General features: G+C 37.1%; 1 protein-coding gene across 5 annotated transcripts in view; it reads left to right on the top strand.

The window, feature by feature from the left end:
• cos (kinesin-like protein costa) overlaps positions 1–21923 on the top strand; it is a 181767-nt gene that overhangs the window by 17450 nt on the left and 142394 nt on the right. For all 5 annotated transcript variants that reach the window (XM_083117471.1, XM_083117474.1, XM_083117469.1 and 2 more), the window contains 3 exons: positions 6462–6571; positions 15604–15790; positions 18381–18526. In XM_083117471.1, the coding sequence (XP_082973597.1) occupies positions 6530–6571; positions 15604–15790; positions 18381–18526 (375 nt within the window). In that variant the 5' untranslated portion in view covers positions 6462–6529. The remainder of the gene's footprint in view (positions 1–6461; positions 6572–15603; positions 15791–18380; positions 18527–21923) is intronic.

The raw sequence follows: 21923 nt of genomic DNA on the forward strand, positions 1-21923 counted from the left end.
ACAAGGGGTGGCCAGAAAGTAATTTCCAATTAAGTTGTGTTTATGAATGTGCAGTGATGTCTGGATACATTTTTCGCCCGTTCAAAATATCGAAATAATGCGAATTTGGCATAAAATGCGAATTGTTGGCATTTTTAGCAATTTTTGTAAAAAATGTCCTGAAAGAACAAAAAATTCCATGAAATCCAACATTCTTGTCTTTTCTAGGCCATGTTTGTGTACATAGAACATGCAAGTTTTCCAACATTTTATTCAAGAGTAAACTATAATGCTTGTTATACATGAAATAATTCCGACAGCCACATTAAATCATGTATTTCCCATGATTTTTTCAACTTTTATCAAAACCATTTGCATCACAGAGCAAAGTGGCAGGGTTCTAACAGGAGATCGAGTGCGGATCTACCGTCACAGGGGAACCACATCTTCAGTATTTGTCGTGCGAGATGTGTTTTGAATTACCAAGCTAAGTGCGCACCATGAGCATTTGTCGAGCAAGAAATAATGAAGCTCGGTCATTAGGGCATCTGACTACCATGCGAGAGACCCGAGGTTGATCCCCTGCAGGGGAGAACCGGGAACTTTTCCACCTATTCAAACTGCTCCGGTGCCCACCCAGCGTCATATCAAGCGGGTACCTGGAGGAAACTTTGTAGGATAAAGGTAGCCAGGAGCGTGGTGCTGATCACATGACCCCCACCTTCAGCCGTGGTCAAGAAACTATGGGGCCCTAACTCCACACCCTCTAGATTCCTGCATGGCTTGGTTCCAAGCACAGGGGAACACTTTACTTTTACTTCCTCAAAAATCTAAATATGTGCATATTTAGTACTTTTCTACACATAAGATGTTTCTGAATTTGAAATGTGTGTTTATTTTTTAACTTAGACAAGCAACCTAACCACACTAACTAAGCGTTTCAAGTGTTATATAGCCCTACATTCTGACTTGGGCGCTGCAGAAAAATCTTGAATTACTAAAGACGTTGTGAAACTAAAAAGTTTGGGAATCCCTGTTCTAGACTTTAGAATGTTCTTTAATGGGGGAGCTTCTTCATCTGTACCTTTCCAACCCCTGTTGTACCCTCCCATTTGATATAAATATTTGTATCATCAAAAATAGTATGGAGTGTGCATTGAGGGATGGTGTCGCTACCAGCCAATTAACACTTCAAGAGATGTTTTAGAAGATATACAAGTACTACTAGTTTTTTAATATCTCAAAATTTTATATTTTACATTAACTAAATAACTCGGACACACATAATTTACCTTCATTTAATACTGTTAAACTTTAGAAAAATGAAGTTGGTTTATAAGCCCCCACTGAAAACCCATTGGCCCCCGCCCCTCCAGGGACCAGTTCTGACCACTAGTGCTGCGTATAGGTACCATTGGAGCTTTTTCAGGATGCCCCTCGTATACGTAGGCGTACCCAAAAGAAACTGAACTAATTTTTTTGTGAACTTATTTATTCACAATTTAAGTACAAACCTTCAATCCCCTTCAAAGTACTCTCCACTTGCATTAAGACACTTGTCCAATCTTTGATTCCATTTTTCAAAACATTTTTTAAAGTCATTTTTTGTGATGCATGACAGCGCCTCCATCGTTTTTTTCTTCACCTCAGCAACATCAGCAAAATGCTTTCCTTTCATGTCTCCTTTCATTCTAGGAAACAAAAAAAGTCACATGGGGCAAGGTCGGGTGAGTATGGGAGGTGAGGAACAGGGGTCATACCATTTTTGGTCAAGAATTGTCGTACAGACAGGGCTGTGTGAGCCGGGGCATTGTCATGATGGAAAAACCAGTCATCCGACTGCCACAAATCGGGCTGCTTCCGCTGCACACTGTTGCGCAATTGTTTCAAAACTTCACTGCACTGAACTCCAAGTCACTCCTGATAGCTCCACAATTTGTTCAATGGTCCGTCGTCGATCTTCGTTGATGATTTCACAAATTTTTTCAACATTGTCATGTGTTCGGGCCATGTAAGGACGACCAGAACGAGGTTTGTCATCAATTGACGTTTCATCATTTTTGATACGTGAAAACCACTCAAACACTTGAGTTTTTCCCATAGCATCATCCTTGTATGCTGTTTTTAACATTTCAAGAGTTTCTGTTCCACTCTTTCCGAGCAAAAAAGCAGAATTTCACCGCCGCACACTGTTCCCGAAAATCAGCCATTGCAAAAACTACGATCACACAAAACAGCTGTCACTCTAAACTCCACCGAAATGTGTCCTGACCTGCTTCAGCGACGGCACTCGGCTTACTGACTCAGCAAGGTTTGCTCTATGTGCTCCTAGCGGCAAAATGCGGTACTACAAAAGCTCTGCCCACCACAAAATTAGTTTGGTTTCTTTTGGGTACACCCACGTATGAAATTTCAGAAGCTGTTATTAACAGTGTGTTCCTGTTTAAATGTGTGGTTAGCTAAATCAGGTACCTATACAATGTAATTCTATAAATTCCTTGCGTTACATTTCTAATACCTACATACCCTTTTCGTCAGCAATAATGGTATAACTGCATGCTGTCAGTTTCACAGTACTTCACTTAGATATGTACTGTACTGAAGCAGAAATCCCATTGATAATGTAAGGAAATATGACACTTTATGTTGTACAATTCAATTGTTTCACTTATATGCAAGAGTTAAGTTGTTTGCTTTACAGAGAAAAGAGAAGTAGCTTTATGCATCAAAAAATGAGTCTGCATTCATGATTCTTGCAAGCAGAGGGTTCCAAACCTCAGTGGAAATATCAACATATAATACCGAGAATGTATAAGGAGACTGATAAATTACAAATTGTATTTCTTAATCAATCACTCTTCACTCTTATCTCATTTAGTCGTAACTTTAAAAATAATAAAGTATTTTATTTTAAACTTACTGCGTATGATAAAATTCAATAATCCTTCCCTAGCTTGTGAATTGTAATAATTTTCCAAATTCACTATTTTGCAGTTTGAATTCAAATCATAAAGAATAGAGAAATTAAGTTAATTTCATAGAAGATAATATTGGTACTTAACAAAACCATAATTGGATCTGTATGAGTTTATTAATTCCATTTGCAAAAACATCGATTTAGTTTAGTTTGTAATTGTCAGGGAAAAATGTAAATTTTTTCCTGGAAAACCTGGAAAAGTCAGGGAATTTCATTTCTGCTTGTTTGTAGCCACCCTGATAATGTGAATGGCATAGTAAGTCTATTAGTAGCTATTATGAATGAAAAGATGTGTAAGGCATAGTTCTGAAGAGGTTATGACATGCAAGTGGAGACCGTTAGTGGAAAGCTGCAATTATTCCAGTAGCCAGTCTTGATCCCTTGATTGATCTGAATTGTTCCAAGTACAGTGAATTTCAGAATTTAATGTTTTTGGCAGCATTAGCAAAATAATGTTAGGGTTCCGGGAAAATGTGAAATCTGATATCAGACTTTTCACAAGATATCTTTGCAATTGCATGAACAAACATCTATCCTTAGAAAATAGAAATTATATTTAATATCATTACCCGAACTCCAAATATAATTCTTTAGCATGCCACTTGATTTACATCATCATTCAAAATGTGTATGCCACACAGCTTGGAAAGTAAGCAACACACCTACATCTGTGTGGTATTTCTAGTTGTGATAGAAAGGGATTCTCTCTTCAATTGTACAAATTGCTTGTTTTAATACTTAGTGGAATCATTTGATAAGAAAATCAATGCAAAAAAACAATCAAATTTAGTTTTTTTTAAATGAGACATTTCTAAAGTTAAAAAAAAAATATTTAAAAAAGAGAAAGGATGCTAGCACAAGACTTTTCATTCATAATAGCTACTAACAGACTTACTATGCCATTTGCATGATGTAATTAATAAATACAATAACTTTCATCACATGATAGTTCATTAAAGGCAAATATTTATTTGTAACCAATAACGTAAATTTACCTTTTTTGCTCAATTTCCCCATTATCCATGGAATATCGATCTAGATTTTTTTTACTGGTAGTTCTCGGAGTACACTTTATGCTGCAAATATATCTATATTTTTTAGTTCCTTCATCAGAGATATAGGGGCTGAATTAAAAAAATGAAAATCTAACATTTTCAAGGAGCTTTAACTAGAAGAAGAAACCAGTAGCAGAACTCAAACATTTTCTGCCAAAATTTTGGATGTATATGTTTTATCTAAAAAAAAATAGCTCTTATATTATATTACTTCCCTACTAAAAAAAATCCGAAACTGTTCAAAATCGAATATCAATTTTGGCATTAAATTTCAGCCATTTTCATTAGAGATGGTGCAAAAATGCACAGATTATAAAATAATGCTTGAAATGTACTGAAAACAATGTTGTTTACCACAGCTTTCTATCATTTTTCTTAGCTGAGCTATCATAATTATCCCAACTGCCTGCAATGGCTAAAAACACCCAAAGTCATGAAACAAAAGAAATGGTCAGCATTTTTAAACAAAATCAAGTTTTAGAAAAATTATGCCTGCTTTGAACTACCCCTGCATGTGTGTTAAAACAACAAAAATAATGAAAATTTTAAAAGTGGTCAAGCAACCAGTGCTGGGACATTTGGTATGGATTGACCCATATGCATTCTGGACAAAAATTCTGGTCTTAGTACAATTTTTAACTAAAAGTGGATGAACATCACAGTAATGCTTCTCACACTTATTCAACATTTCTAACAATATTATGTGTACTTATATTAGTGGTAATTTGTGAGTGATTTAGTGCCATTTGTCAAAAATATAGCTGTATGTCAGTGGAAAATTGGTTTATGCACCCTATACTGAAATCTGTGATATTTTTGCTATGAAAAATATTACCTTTCTCTTTCTTTTAATATTATGTTTGACATGTATTGATTATGCTGTGTAACAATTTTAATTGTAAAACCTGGGACTCCTTATCAAACAATTACCCGAAGTGGAGTGTTTTTTTTCATCACAACATATTACTTTATTTATAGATATTTCTACTTTTTGAGTAGGTAAGAGTGGTAATATAGTAATTTTCTGTTAGAACTGTTTATTCTCCTCTCCAACAATACCTAAATCATCAAAATACTCTACACAGTTTCCGAGATATGACATGTTTTGTCACATGGTGTGTTCATTCATGCACCCAATTTCTGAAAATCTTCAAATTTTCAAAAATTCGTAACTTTCAAAATATTTGTTGGACAAGTTTAATATTACATATTTGTCATATTAGACCAAGTGTCGATCAGTACAAACAAAATTGAAAGAAATCCATGCCTAAGAAGCAACCTGCTCTGAGTGATTTTGCGTGGAATGACCCTTACACATTTTGTATACCGTGTGGTTCAAAAGTCCCAGAACGGTCACATATCGTGAGAAATACACATCGAATTGGACAACTAAAAAATATGTGTTTAATAAGTGAAAGAAAGCTATTCAATGATATCGCACTTGATTCCCCACCCCCATCCCCTGGGGGTGGGGCAGGGGTAAAAAAAAGGTAAAGTGCTCCCCTGTGCTTAGCACCACACCATGAAGGCGTATAGAGGGTGTGAGGGTAACGCCCCATACTTTCTTGATTCGGTCGTGAGTGGGGGTGATGTGATCAGCATCACACCCCTGACCGCCTTTACCCCCCAGGGTTTCCCCCAGGTACCCATGTTATTCGATGCTGGGTGGGCGCCGGGGCCGCTTCCATCGTTAGAAAAGTTCCCGGATTTGAACCGGCCGGGGATCGAACCCGGGACCTTTAGCATGGTAGTCAGATGTGTTACCGACTGAGCCGTGGGGCAGGGGGCAACTGTGAAATTTTAAATAGAAACCCGCATTTTGTATTGTAGAATCAGAAGGAGGACTTCATTCAGAGTCCAACGAGCTTTCAACCATCCTCCTAACTCAATTAGGAGCAGAGATATGGCGATTTTAAATTTTCGCTAAATAATAATAATAATAAATAAATAAAAATAAAAAAATCGAAGGGACGTATCTCTGCCCCTAATTGAGCTAGAGTGAAAGCGATTGCAGATTTACTACAATTATAGTGAAAAAAGTACACAGGGAACCAAAATAAATACAGTAATTTGGTCACACATTATTGTAAATATAAGTATCCAAAACCTTAAAATGTGCATAAATTTCAATCTTTTTAAAAAATCATGCCTTGAATTGAAAAACTGCCTAAATGAATTAATTAATAATACAAAAATAAAATTCAGATATTTTCATTTTCTTGGGAATTGCCTATATTTATCAGATTTATAAATGATTACATAATTAAAAATATCATTTTTGCCCATGCTTTTATATTTTATTAGATAAGACACTGAGTTGTTTAACTTGCTTATATAATTACTGTACTTGATTTCTTTAATACTACCTAAGATGATTAAGTATATCAAGTCTTATATTGTATGAAGTAAATTGTTAGTAACTGTTATTTTTTTTTTAAATCTCTTTTCAGTAAAATCATCATCAAAGTGAATCACCATAATCATTTTGCAAATATTTGTGAAGTATAGTGGAGAAATCATGGTTAATATGGATGATGGTTTAGTGAAAGTTGCTGTCAGAGTGAGTATTAAATTGTTTCATTAGGTGTTATTTTCTAATGTCTGAAGGGACAGGTATATCCCAACACATGTGAAAAATAGATTTAAAGATTTCAGGGTGTAGCACTACTATGCATCTACAAGCATGCAAATAGAGCTGAATATTGTTCTGTAGTACATGCGTTATGTGATACAAAAAATTATCTGCCACTTATTCCCAAACTTCAGCTCTAGTAATGGAGATATGCAGGGAGGTTATTTAAGTCTTTCACCGCGAGAGTGTCGGCCGCTCAGCGGCCCCATCATGCAACAGTTGACAGAAAGGGAAGACAGCATCCCGGCACATAAAACAAACCGAAAGATTAAAATGATATTTAAAAGTAATAATAATGATGATCACTAACCTCCTGTGTTATAAGAGATGTTGAAAATGACTTCCTTCAACAGCCATACAACACGTTTCTTAGGTTCAAGAGATCCTGTCTCTCATAATGGCCTGACCACTTTTCTGCAAGAGTTTGTTTTGACGTAATTATCGTACATAAAAACTCTTTGTTCAAGACTATATTTGTTTAGCGGCATAACTAATGAATGAATAACAATTAAAACACAATAAAGCACTAGCACTGAATAGCACACGAACTCAATAACACAGTATAAACAACACGCGTACTGATAAACGCAAATAGAAATGAACATGAGCGTGCACTCACTACGTCTGGTACCCGACAATGTTGCCAACCATTTTTCAGCAATGTCCCTACAGACGTAGTCAAAATGTCCCTACAATTGACCAAATGTCCCTACGCTAAGTAAAGCTACTAAAAAAAACAACACCTCACGAGCAATCAAAACGGAAGATAAAATATACACATTTACTTACCAAATCTTTCTGCTCGGTGCTTCCACAATTAATGAAGGAGCGAATTTACAATACAGGACCTCTCCCCGATTTTTGTAATATTTCGCATACTCACTAATTGAGGCCTCCTACTCACGAATTTGAAGTTAAAATTTGGGGGTCACATGTAGAAATTGCAAATAAATGAAATTGAGTGGTCCGCGATCGGCACGATTGCTCATTATTTACCGGAAGATTTTGTGTTTCCAATACTTAAAAAATGTAATATACATTCCTGATATTATTTTTTGTAGCTAATCAGTGGTGATTTATTCATTCTAGTTTTTTTTTACTTTTAACCACTATTATTTAAAAGAGACCTACCAACGTTTCGGAGGCTGCATCTGCCTCCGTCTACAGGGTAGCGTGTCTAAATTTTTGCCTTGGAGGATTATTCTAGGTGGTCTAGGCTCCACCGCGTCCGTCGGTCACAAGGACCTCTAGTATATAAAAAGTTGCCAGGTAGGATAATCAGTGGCCAGGCTCCACTTCTTAAAATGACCACGTCCAGGTCACGATCAAGGCTTCGTGTGGCACCGTTAGGTTTCCACCTTGATCACCAGGGACTGGACCACCCCGGATTGCATGTTGATTGTGATTTCGACTTGGTCATTTTAAGAAGTGGAGCCTGGCCACTGATTATCCTACCTGGCAACTTTTTATATACTAGAGGTCCTTGTGACCGACGGACGCGGTGGAGCCTAGGCCACCTAGAATAATCCTCCAAGGCAACCATTTAGACACGCTACCCTGAAGACGGAGGCAGATGCAGCCTCCAAAATGTTGGTAGGTCTCTCTTAAATAACAGTGGTTAAAAGTCCAAAAAAACTAAAATTCCTGATATTACTCTGACCCCTAATTTTAACTATGTTTGCCTAACCTAACCTAACCTAACCTAACCTTACCGTGATTGGTTCGTGAAGCTATCTGTGAATGGTTTTTGGGCTACCCGTGCATGGTTTTTCGATCCCAAATTTTAACTATGTTTGCCTTACCTAACCTAACCTTACCAAGGATAGTCAGTGGGGCTATCTGTGAATGGTTTTGCGCTAAATGTGATTACGAACTGATAAAAAATCATTCTTTCATATCACTTTAACGGCAAACGTTCATCATCGAATATGCCATTTTCGTATCCTGCAATTTTACGATCGATGCACTGTTGCCAAACTTACCTGTAATCAAATCAGTCCACATTCCACATGTTCTTCTACATCATAATTGTCACTGTCACATGTAAGCACCTTCTTTAGGCAAAATACCGAAATCAATAAGTTTTATTAATTAGCCCAAGGCCATCCTCCTGCACACACTACCTAACAATGTGTACAACATTAACAATTTTTTACTGTTCTCTTCCACCATCCTTACACGATTCATGCTCTCCAAGTATGAAATCAACATTGTGGCAATGCTGTAGAAAGCATAACTAATTGCGAACGTCAATTGTTCATATCAACAAATATGGTTACCATACTTGTATATGGAGAATCATTGCAAGAATTGGAAAGCTTATTTTACAACTTCTACACGTTAATGAACAATTTTTTCACCTCACACCAACATGCTAACCTGAGATAAATCATCACGAGTAATTATTTCGTGAGTATAAGACGTAGCATAGAAATTACAGAAGGGTCCGGTATTGTAAATTCTTGCCTTAATGAATAACGTTGAGTCGTTTACTGTTGATTATGTTATTTGAAGTCATACATGCTTCTGCTGTGAAGAGATAGATGTTGGTTGGTGATGCTGTATTCCCTGCAGTCTTTAACAATTCTGGTCCCATTTTATTTATCTTTTTTTGTTTTTGTATGACTTAACATTGAAAATATTCTTTCCATTTCCACGTTAGAATGTGGCAATGTTAGCACTATTTTCGCGAGAGTGAAATGTTTTCAAAAATGAACTTGCCTTGAAAGTTCTTGGTAACCGATAACATGTTCCAAAATCCTGATGGAGATTTGTTAGTTAGTTCTTTTTTTTCTCCTCCTCGCTAAAGTATCCAGATAAACTAATCCATTCATTCCAAACCGAGCGTGAAGAAAGTACAACTGACTGGCAAGTAAGCTTTGCACAATAAAATGTTAATTTCCAAGATTGAAAAAAGTCCCTATGTTTTCCCTCATTTGTCAAAATCTGTTCCTATGTGGGCAAAATATAGTGAAAAGTCCCTGTGCGTAGGGACATGTCTCTACAGTTGGCATCACTGCCTGCCGACAGGTGTCACATTCATGCAGTATGAAGCACCTTCTCGTGGCTGACAACTCCCCAGATAAGCCGTCAGCACTCTCGCAACAACTGAGGAGAAAGTAGCGATGTCTAATCTAAGATTAGATGTCGAAATAAGGTGCCAGAAATATTTGTATTTGGGAGGACACCTTTTCCAGCATCCTTGCAACAAGGTACGTGCTTATTTCAATTGTAATTGTAACTGTAATTGTGAAAAGTGGAAACATTACAAAACAAGCAGTTTCTGTTACGGACTTCCTGTAACGCAATTTGCCGGAACCTGTTGCATGATGGGGCCGCCGAGCGACCGACGCTCTCGCGGTAAAAGACTTAAATAACTTCCCTGTATAAGTAGGTACTTGAGTATAAATATTACCAAAGATAATTCTTTAAGAATAGATTACCTTTGCGACAATTTTTTTAAAAAGAAAAGCAAGAAAATAGGAAACACTAAAATTTCCTGAAAACGTTAAAATTTTTAAAACATTTTTAACCTCTCCTACTTAGCGCTTGTAGGAAATATATAGATGTATATAATACCTAGAACTGAACAAGTTTACTCTTGAAATGCAAGTACTGCTTGACTTGAACTAGCTGTTGGCACTATGTAAGGTTATATGGACTTCTGGGCACACTGCAGTACTGTTATGAATGTGGAATCATGCAAAGTTATATTGATAATCATTTGATATTCATAATATCAGATAGAGCAATAATATTATCCCTTAGTAGGTATATGTGTTTCAGAGTAACATGGTTGGTATATGTGTGAGCATGGCACTCGCATATGAATTTCATGTTTGTTGGCATTTTTGTGGATATCGTTTTACATTTATCACATTAAAAGTGGTATGTAAATATACAGGGTGTCGTAAAACAACTTCAACAACACTTGTGTGCTGGTAGATATAAAAAGAAGTAACTTTTCCTTATAAACTTTACCTCGAAAGTGCTTGTTTCTGTGCTATAAGCACTTAAAATCTATCCTGTATGTATGCAACCCAACACAGCAAACAACCGCTCTGACATAACTTCCAGGGGCATGCAGCAGGGTTGCCACTAGCGTCCCTTGGCAGTCTTACCTTACTTACCAAGGCAAAGAATTTCCAATAAATGAGGACTGAAATTCAAGATTGTTCATTCTAAAATGTCTCCATCGTGTTTTGACTGTCACTCAATGCCAATAATCACAACGGAGACGTGCAACAGATGTTGATGAAATTGAGGAATGAACAAATGTTTATATAATGTGCTCACCACCTCGTTTCTAACATGCAGACTGTATCAATTTATTTAAAATTATACCTTGGTGTAGTATAATTTCTAATCAAGTCCGTCACATAATACGGGAGCAAATCCCTTACTGAGGACAAAATAATGTTATGGGTTCCTGAAATAAAATTAGAAAAGATAAATCAATTCAGAATAAAATAAGAGATCAACTTCTTATTAAGAACTAATTCCATACTTATGTCACGTGCCAAGCTGTATAAAATTATAGTATTTAAAGAAAATTACATTACCATCATTCTGTTAAACAAATCATCTTATTCACATGCAAGTAAAGTAGTCTGTGTACATTCAGATATACTTGTTTCGGCGAAAGGAGAGTAATTCATATGATACTAAGAAACCTCAGGATTGGTGTCTACAGCACCCATGTAAGGAACACAGAGCAAAGACTTATGAGGCCAAGGTCACAAAATAAACAAAATACAATTGGTATTCTGGAAAACAGTGGCAAGAAGGATTCATAACATATTGTAGATTTGTGCATGTTACTCACTATTAAAGGAAATAAATAAATATGCTAAATAGTATTGATTAATTTAAATACTTACGTGAGTGAGTATGGAGTCTTATTAGGACAATGTTTCGGAGCCCAGACTACCTCCTTCATCAGGTTTCGTGGAAGTTTCTAGGCACAGAGCATAGTGCCACGTAAAAGAAGTGTTGAATGAGGATTTGGTTAAGGGTTAAGGTTTAAAACACTTACAAAAACTCTGCAATATTCCCACTTAGAAAATCTCAGCATATTAAAAACTTTGTAAAAATACTCCACACTTATATTAAAATAACTAAAAAAAGATCCCAAGTGGCCGTTACGAGCCCAGGCTGGTTGTGAGACCTACACATGTGAGCAGCCCCCACCTCAACCGGAAAGAAAATGCTACCTCCCCTCCTATAAACCGTCCCTCCTTTATCTCTTACATCACCAATCCAAAGTGAATTCTCGTTCTTCTTCTGCTGCTTTGATGACCTTCGAAGTAACATGCAAAGCTATTTTAGCATCAGTTTTCACTGCCTTCTCCCATTTTTTAAGAAAACTGATCCATCCGTCTTCTAATTTACCGTCGTCTCTGTTGAGTTTATTCCTATTTCCCATGCAAATATACACGGCTTCATAAACATTCCTATTTAATTTATTATTATCTTTCCTAATGACTTCTCTTTTTACAATCTTACGCCCACTTTCAATAATATGTTCTGAGAGACCAGTTTTGGGTACTCCCTCCCCAATATCCTTGTCATGCTCACCCCATCTTATGTGCATGCTTCTTCCGGTCTGTCCTATGTATTCTTTTCCGCATTCGCATTCTATCCTATAGACTCCTTTTTGTTCTTCCGGGATTCCCTGCTCCTTTCGCCCTTTTTATATTCAGTGAAATGTTTTTCAATGTTCCGGGGGGCCTCCATACCACATTTTATACCATATTCCCTTACAGTTTTTTCTATTTTTTCCGATAGCCCTTTATAATAAGGGATTCCGACAAAAAGATCCTTATTAATCAAATTCCCTAGATCAGCATCCTCCTTTGCATTCCCATTAGGATTGTTGGTGTTCTCCCTTTTTATGATCTTTCGTGCTTTTCTAGCTACCTTATTCATTTCTTGATTTGTATACCCGTTTTTTAAGCCTACCTCCGTTAACCATGAAATTTCTTTTTCTTTTTCTATTCTTTCGTTGCATAGCCTTTCTGCCCTCAAGAAAAAAATAATTTAAACGACCTTTCTCATTATATTTCAGGAACCCGTAACATTATTTTGTTCTCAGTAACGGGTTTGCTCCCGTATTATGTGACGGACTCGATTAGAAATTACACTACATGCCATGGTATAATTTTAAATAAATTGATACAGTCTGCATGTTACAAATGAGGCGGTGAGCAAATTATGTTAATATTTGTTCGTTCCTCAATTTCATCAACATCTGTTGCATGTCTCTGTTGTGATTATTGGCATTGAGTGACAGTCAAAACACGATGGAGACATTTTAGAATGAACAATCTTGAATTTCAGTCCTCATTTATTGGAAATTCTTTGCCTTGGTAAGTAAGGTAAGACTGCCAAGTGACGCTAGTGGCAACCCTGCTGCATGCCCCTGGAAGTTATGTCAGAGCGGTTGTTTGCTGTGTTGGGTTGCATACATACAGGATAGATTTTAAGTGCTTATAGCACAGAAACAAGCACTTTCGAGGTAAAGTTTATAAGGAAAAGTTACTTCTTTTTATATCTACCAGCACACAAGTGTTGTTGAAGTTGTTTTACGACACCCTGTACATTGTCTAACATATATCACTTACATGTTAAAATTTATCTTATTTATTACATAACAAAATGATATCCTTTTATTGCAATATTACTGATTACCTAATGTGACAGACAATTTATCATGGAAAACACAACAATTTGTAGAATTTTAATTGGAATTTACATTTGATGTTAACTAATTTGCACAACATTGTTGACAAAAGAGATGTACATTCCACTTCATAGTTTCATCATGCCCAATATATTGAGGGAAAAGAACAAGTACATCTTCGCAAGTAGATTGATCCATGTTGCTATCATTTTTGCTTTTCAATAACTCCTCAACAACAGTATCATCTGTGCCCTGAGAATCAAACACCCTGCTCAGGTCTTCTCTTTTTGTCATCACTTCGTTCAGCGAACAATTCTCGGTACTGCTGTTCGTAATGAAAATCAGGTTTCAAAGTTCATTTAGCCAAAAATAATGACAGTAATAAGTGAATTAAGTCAAATAAAATAATTACCAAAGACTCAAAACAGAAAACAGTGATACAACACGAATTCAGTGCACGCAGAAATAAAATATGCATTAAAAAAAATGGTTACACGGTTGGTACATGTGTGAGCACAGCACTCATAAAACATGCACTGTCATCAAAATGACATGTCTGCGCAGACAGAGAACAATGCCACAACCTACAACTGGCGTCATCTGCTGATACACATTCCAAAATACAGCTACACAAGACCAGAAAGTGATATCATTATCTGGACCTGAAAAACTTACAATTATACCCCAGGGTGAGTGTTCACACATATACAAACAGAGGGTTAACCACAAGAATGATTTCATCAACAAATAAAATGTATGTATGTATGTGTGTGTGTGTGTTTCGGCATGGATGGATTGTATTATGCAACAACAAGAAAGCACCACAACTGCTTGTGTTGGCTATTTCATATTGTCACCGTAATCCACTGCCTAAACCCAAGGTCCAGAAGAATCATCACAAATTTGGCAACCCCCAGGCAACACAAACACATCATAGATACAATGAAACTCAATGGGTATCTGCTAGTCATAAGTGACAAGCAGACAACAGTGAGATACAAAGACTGACTCAAATGGCACAGCATGCATACTGTACCTTCTGGGTTATCAGAAAAGATAAGTGGAATTGGTTCAAAATTCCAACTTGGGACATCATTCAGCATACTATCAAACACCAAACCAGAAAACCCCATACAAACTAGCAAAACCTGCATGCAGGTGAGCTTACGTAGGATAATCTGGATGTGCTCTGGAGTAGAGGATAGATGAACACAAACAGCATGCATGCAAAGGTGAAATATTGGCTAAAATAACCAAACATGTATGAAATGAATCACATAGAATTCAACACAATAGTACTGCACAATAAAAAATTAGAAACTTTGGCAAATCCTTCATAGCAATGGCCCAAAACCCTGTGAAGTAGTCCAGTGTAGAATTCAAGCAAATATGGTTCCCTCGCCTCAGAAAATAGAAATAGTAGCATAAGTGGAGCAAAAATTAGTACAGAAATCATGGGGTGCCATGAAGTAGTTGGTTAGAGCACTGGATTTGTAGTAGAATCACAGGAATGCCATAGTTTTGATCCTCACCACTAGCAAAAATAAATTTGTTCACCTGAAGATGAGAGAAAAGGTCCTCTCTCAATTCATAGTGTTAGAATAAGTATAGTTGATACTGGATAATGTCCAATTAACATTGGATGCTAATGTAGAACAATTGTCACTAACATTTGTAGAATTATTACATTATATTGTAATTAAAATACATGTACAGATATTGACAAATAGCACAAGTGTGATCAGTGTTAGTATTGTTTTTGTAGCAATTATAGATGGATGAATACAAAATTTTAATTGTTACTGATAAAGTAGCTGATTAACTGATACACCTTTTTTTGGCAAATGCTTAAAAGAGTACTCATTTTTCTGGTCCATCCCTGATAATAGTTTATCACAGTTCATGATTGCTGCAGCAAATTTTATTGTAATGTATTTAACTTTTAGCAGTTGGCTGGTACAGATGTACAGTACCAGCACAATGTAATACCAATTAACATGCCAAGTACAATAATACAAAACTGGAAATATTTTGTGATGTCAGTGTTTAACATGCATTTGAGGTGAGAACAATTTACAAGATTAATATGTATAACTATGTTGTTTAATGTTCTAGATGATAAATTTCATTTTATGATATTCCCACTCCAGACGATACTCCCATTTTTTGGTGTTGAGTATGTTGATTACAATTATTGATTTATTGGTTAATCTGTATGTTTGTCATTTTGCTTAGGAGCTTTTTTCTGGTATTAAATTTTTAATATTTCTTTTTGCAGGTGCGTCCATTGTTGTATTCAGATGACCCTCAAGATGTTGTTTGTGTGACAGCTGTACCTGGAACAAATCAGGTTATACTTGATGGATATAACGAATTTTGTTTTGACCATGTCTTACCACCATACTCTACCCAAGAAGAATGCTTCACCTACACCATAAAGCCATTAATAAATTCATTCCTGGAAGGTACTTTTGTTAAATATTATTCTAGTGCACATAAATATTGTTTAATTCCATAATATATTGGGTTGGTGCGAATGAAATGTCCGCTTTGGCGTCTGGTGGGAAACTTACCTCAACAACACAACACAGGGATTCACTGAGGTCACAGGCCTAACGTCATAAACTCTGTATATGTCCAGCAAACAGGCTGGAGCACGCAGACAGTCAGGAGGCAGTGTGTTGCTGAACAGGGTAATCTGAAAGTGCACCATGGAGAACACACAATTGCGAGTGATTTGTCTTTACGAATTCAAACTGGGACATTCTGATCAGCAAGCCACCAAAAACTATAACAGTGCATTTGGGCCAGGAATGGTAAATGAACGCACCATTCGCCGCTGGTTTGTCAAATTTCGTTCCGGTGACACAGCATTGCAAAATGACCCCCTTGGCCATCGACCAACATCATGTTCGGATGAGCTCCTCAGGAACGCCGTTGAAGCGGACTCTCGGAAAAGTGTTCGTGCCATTGCAGACGAGTTAGGCATACACCATACTACTGTCGTTCGGCAGCTCCGTGCGATCGGTAAAGTGAAAAAGTTGGACTCATGAGCACCACATGATTTGACACCGGTCAACAAGACTCGCCGTCTGGAGGTGTGCAGTTCTTTGAGTGTAAGGAATAACCGGGATGGTTTCCTGCATCGGATTGTCATTTCAGATGAAAAATGGATCTGCTATGGCAATCGTAAACGATCAGGAGAATGGTTGGATCGTGATCAACGTCCAGGGCGGTTTCCGAAACCACCTCTCCACCCACGGAAGGTGTTGTTGCTGGTATGGTGGTCTATGGTGGGTGTGATCCATCATGTCTTTCTCAGGCGCGGTGAAACCATCAATGCAGATCGCTACAGTGCTGAACTCCATGAAATGCACCGCAAACTTCTCCGCAAGCATCCAGCAATGGTCCACAGACATGGTGTCCTCATGTTGCACGACAATGCTCGCCCACATGTCGCGCAAAAGACGGTGCAGGCTCTCTATGAGTTGCAATATGAAACCCTTCCTCATCCAGCATATTCTCCCGACCTCTTTCGCACTGACTACCATCACTTCCGGCATCTTGATCACTTCCTGACAGGGAAGACCTTCGCTGATGATCGGGCGGTGCAACATGCCGTTCAGGAGTTTTTTGCGTCGCAGACTCCAGACTTCTTTCGCCATGGAATCCAATTGTTGGCTGAGCGATGACAAAAGTGTGTGGCTGCAGACGGCGACTATTTTGATTAACCAGGTATTGTAGTTTTGATTTTTTTGAACTTTGGCAATGACGCACCTGGGCCGGACATTTCATTCGCACCAACCCAATAAAATAAGTATAATTACAAGGACATGATGTTACAGAAATTTAATTTACCCAGTTTGGTGTGTGAGCACATTATGTTGTTAACTTTCTATCTCGCCACCAAAGTTCCTAGTTTGAGTCTCAACCTGGGCATGGATGTTCGTTGTGAGTGTCTTCATCAATTTTATCGAATCATCACTCTTCCTCATCAGTGTGATTAGCCAAAAATGGCAGAAAAGCACTATAAAATAAACATCCAAATACAAATGATTGAATATTCTATATCCAAAATGAGTTATTAAATATATGATTGATGTTCCTATCCACATTTGAGAAAACTACTTAACTTTTTGCTGCATGTACTGGGCGGCCATAGTTAAAGTTGCCCTACTCAGAGCCCTCTGGAGCCCGTTTGCAGCAACGGATTAAGCCAAAACTTGGTGTAGATGCTATGGAGACCATGGGGAAGAGAATGCTGACGGAAAAAAAAATAGTTCAAATTTTCACCACCAGAGCTCAGTCGAAGCAATGGATTGTGGTGAAACTGTTACAGAGGCTGAGACACTGGGGAAGTGAATGATGATGACAAAAAATAGTTCAAATTTTCACCACCAGAGCTCAGTCGAAGCAATGGATTGTGGTGAAATTGGTACAGAGACTGGGGAAGTGAATGATGATGAAAATAATGCTTCAAATTTTCACCACCAGGTTGAATTGTGCCCTTAAGTAAGATAAGCACTAGTTAAAAGTGCATGAAAACATGTGACATATCCCATTCCTGTCAATGGCTGCATTTAGAAATACATGCTCTCTTATGCACTGCGAACATTAGCAATACAAACAATGTTTGTATAGTTGTGTTTGACACATCATCATTACATTCTTTGGTAAGTGTGTGTCACCTTCATGCAGTTCTTATTACTCTTGTTTACAGCTGTGCAATAATCTTGAATCCAACAGTTTTTACAGCTGAGAATGCAGCTTTAAAATGATCATGTATCTTAGCTTTGAGTTTTACAATTCATATCTTTGCTGCAATATTAATTAGAGTCAGCACCCAGATTGTTTTTCAGAATACTACAATATTATTAAGAGTAAAGGGCAGATATGATCACATTTTTGCTTCTTTTTCTTTCCTGAATTAGATATGTTTGTGTCTGTGTCATTAGTTATGGAAACTGACAATCTTCATGTAGCTCAATATTTACTTCATAAGAACACTGTGTTTAAAGGCTAATTATTATATGTTTCAATTATTTCTCTCCTTAGGGTACAATGCTTCTGTGATAGCTTTTGGACAAAAAAGCTCTGGTAAAACATACTCTGTTATTGGACCTGGATTACATTTTGCTATGACTGAAGCAGAATTTGGAATCATACCAAGAGCAACACGAGAGATTTTTCACAGAATAATGGTAATGTAACTGAATACATGTTAATTTCTTTACTCTTATTCTTCTTTCCTGAAGGGATGTGATGAAGCTGATTTTAAATGCATAAATATTAGCGACCATTGGCATATCAGAATCTGTAAAAATACTATATTTAAACTTATTCTGTCTGATACTTAATTTCTTGCATTCAAAGTTCAATTGTGGAGAACAAATCAAGATAATTGGGTCATTCCATGTCAAATCAACAAAAAAAAGTGTCATTTCTGACCCGACCATCTCGGATTTTTCTGAAACACTACTATTTGGTAGTCTTCATGAAGATATGAAATCCTATTTATAGTCTTCATGAAGATATGAGAAATACTGAGAAATTGTAGCTTCCTGTGTGGCGTAGTTATGGAGTTTTGGGGGCTCGAAAATACAAAAAATTGTTGATTTTTAGTCTGCGCTTGAGATTTTCATGGATAATTGCTCTTACCCTAATTGACGTAGAGAGCTGGTTGTAGTCTTGTTTGAAAGGACATGAAATAAGCTTTCCAACAGTTTATCACATCACTATATTTAGAATAAAATCTTTTCAAGATCATCTACTTTGACCTTTGGACCTTGAACTTTTGAAGATGCATAACTGCGATTTCCTTGGAACTGAAATATATTGTTAACACAAGGTTACACTATAACATAACCAAATTTGAAGTTGGGACGATTATGGGATAATTAAAGAAAAACAATTTAATTAGTATAAGTGTATTTTTTCAGCAGGTCATTTCTAGTGGGAGTTTGCAACACTGCACTCTTGCATTGCAGACTTTCTAATCTGCAATAGTTCTGTAACTAGAAAGTGAAGAATGTGTGCAGCAGTGTTGTTTGAAACAAGTGTGGTAGAATGTTGAATAGATAGTGTGTTTAGTGTGACAGTTCTAATTTGAGCTGACTTTTTTTAAGTAAGATACCTTGACCACCAGCATCATGGCATCATCCAGATTAGAAACCCTTGAAGATTTTGAGATCCGTGGAAACCTTGACAGTCAACATTTTGAAATTAAAAGTATCACCTGGAAATTAACACCAAAGCAGGAACAAACAGTGGATATCCAGAGACAGATCAACAAATGAAACATCTGTCTGCAGAATTCATAGAAATTCTAGTCGAAAAAAGGTTCACCTGATCCAAAATTCTTTCATGCCAACAAGTTTAATTTCTCAAGCATTTAAAAGAAACAGTTCTTGATAGACACTACATTGTACTTTGTGATTTTGCAGAAAATTACTCCTGTGTGTTGCAAGATGCCTCGCAAGGTTTTCACTGGAACAATGGTCAAGCAACAACAATACATCCATTCACTATTTATTATGGAAATCCCAATACTTCGACAATCATAACTGAAAATTTGGTTGCCTTATCAGATAGCATAATAAAGCATTAGTTTACTTACTCCAGAAAGTACTTATTACATTTTTGAAGGATAAATTTGGTTCTGACATCCTAGTCAAGATATTTTACTTTTCTGATGGAGCAGCAGCACACTACAAAAATCGCAAAAACTTCATCAATGTTGCCTACCATGAGGATGATTTTTCTATGTTGTGTGACCGATTTGCTAAAGTTCATTCTATTCCAGGAATCAAAAAGGTTCATGCAGTACTTCCTTTTACAAAAGATGTCATACATATGAAACGTTATTCTGCATGTGATGAATTTATAGAACATCGTTAATATGTTAAAATGCTTAGAATTCACAGATATTACTGGATATTTTACTTGTGTATATAAAAACAACTGGTGGCTAGTGTGTGTTCATAAAGTGTCTGAAGACACCGGTGATTTACAAATTAACTTTCTTCAACCCCACGGACCATCAGGATCATTTTTATGTCCCCATTTGGTTCAACTGGACATTTGTTGCATCCCAACGTCCAATGTTCTAACAAAAGTGGATCCTTCCACTGCTACAAGAAGAATGTACACTTTAACAACAGATGAAAGCCAGCTTGACATGCAAAGACTGAACGAATGAATGAAAACCGAAGAACAACCTGTGAACTATGGTGCATGTAAGTTATTTCTCAGAAAACAAACATTCTTGTCCATTTTTCACTACTGTAGATAATCATATTATTCTTAAAAGTAAATAACAACAGTGTTGCAGACTCCCACTAGAAATGACCTGGTGAAAAAATACACTTATACAGGGTGGCACGGAGCCGTCTGACACATTTGATATGCTCATAGATGATGAAAGAAAGGAAGGAGAATAAGGAAAACCATATGTAATTGTACATTGAAGTATGCAATTTTATTACTAACAACTTACAAGTTCATTTTTTGAAAATTACATCAGACAGGTGGCCTTCTGCATCAATGCATTGTTGCAGACGTTTCTGGAAATTATTGTACACACGTCTCCGTAGTTCCTCGTCAATAGCCGTTACTTCCTCAACAATGGCTTCTTTCAGTTGTTGAAGAGTCGTGATATGCCTTCTGAACACACGGTCTTTCAAGAATCCCCAGAGAAAAAAGTCAGGGACAGTAAGATCGGGTGACCGAGCTGGCCATGCAATCTCTTCCCTTCGAGATATAACACTTCGGAACAACCATCAAACGAGTTCCATACTTGCAGTGTGGGCTGTTGCTCCATCCTGCTGGAAATAGTGTTTTGGGATCAATACCTATACCTCATAACTCGGGTCCCACAAAGCGTTCCAACATTGCCACATAACGTTCCGAATTAACAGTCACTGCTTCTCCATTGTCATTTTCAAAGAAATACAGCCCAACAATCCTGAACACACCAATTCCACACCAAACGGTCACTTTGGGAGAGTGCAATGGTGTTTCATGCAGTTCTTTCGGGTTTAATGGTGACCAGTAGTGCATGTTCTGTTTGTTTACATAGCCCGAAAGGTGAAAATGTGCTTTGTCAGTCATTAGCAAATTATTGATGGTGTCAGGGTTCTCCCTTAGCAAATTAATCATGATAGTGCAGCATGTAACTCTTGCTTGCTTGTCTGTGTTGTAAAGTTTTTGAACAACCTGCAGTTTGTATGGGTGAAATTTGATATATTTTAGCATTAAATATAAACTTTTCCTACTCACACCTAAAATCTGAGACTTCTGGCATGCCGAGCATTGTGCACTACGTTCAAATGCTTCCCTCACTCTCTGCAAGTTCTTGGGCGTACGCACTGTTGTTGGAGCTCCATGTTTCACATCCAATACACTGTTAGTTTCTTCAAATTTCTTCACTCAAGCCAATATGGTATTCCGAGATGGTATGTTACCATGTCGGCTAACAATGAATTGTTTCCTGAACAGTCGCTGCACTTTAACCACTAACTTCATTTCTTAATAACTACGAACACAGAAAACGTGATGTTCAATGCTCCAACGGTCCATCATGTCTGTTACTGTGTTCTT

This window comes from Lepisma saccharinum, chromosome 2 (genome assembly GCF_977018435.1).
Source record: "Lepisma saccharinum chromosome 2, izLepSacc3.1, whole genome shotgun sequence".
Taxonomy (NCBI): domain Eukaryota; kingdom Metazoa; phylum Arthropoda; class Insecta; order Zygentoma; family Lepismatidae; genus Lepisma; species Lepisma saccharinum.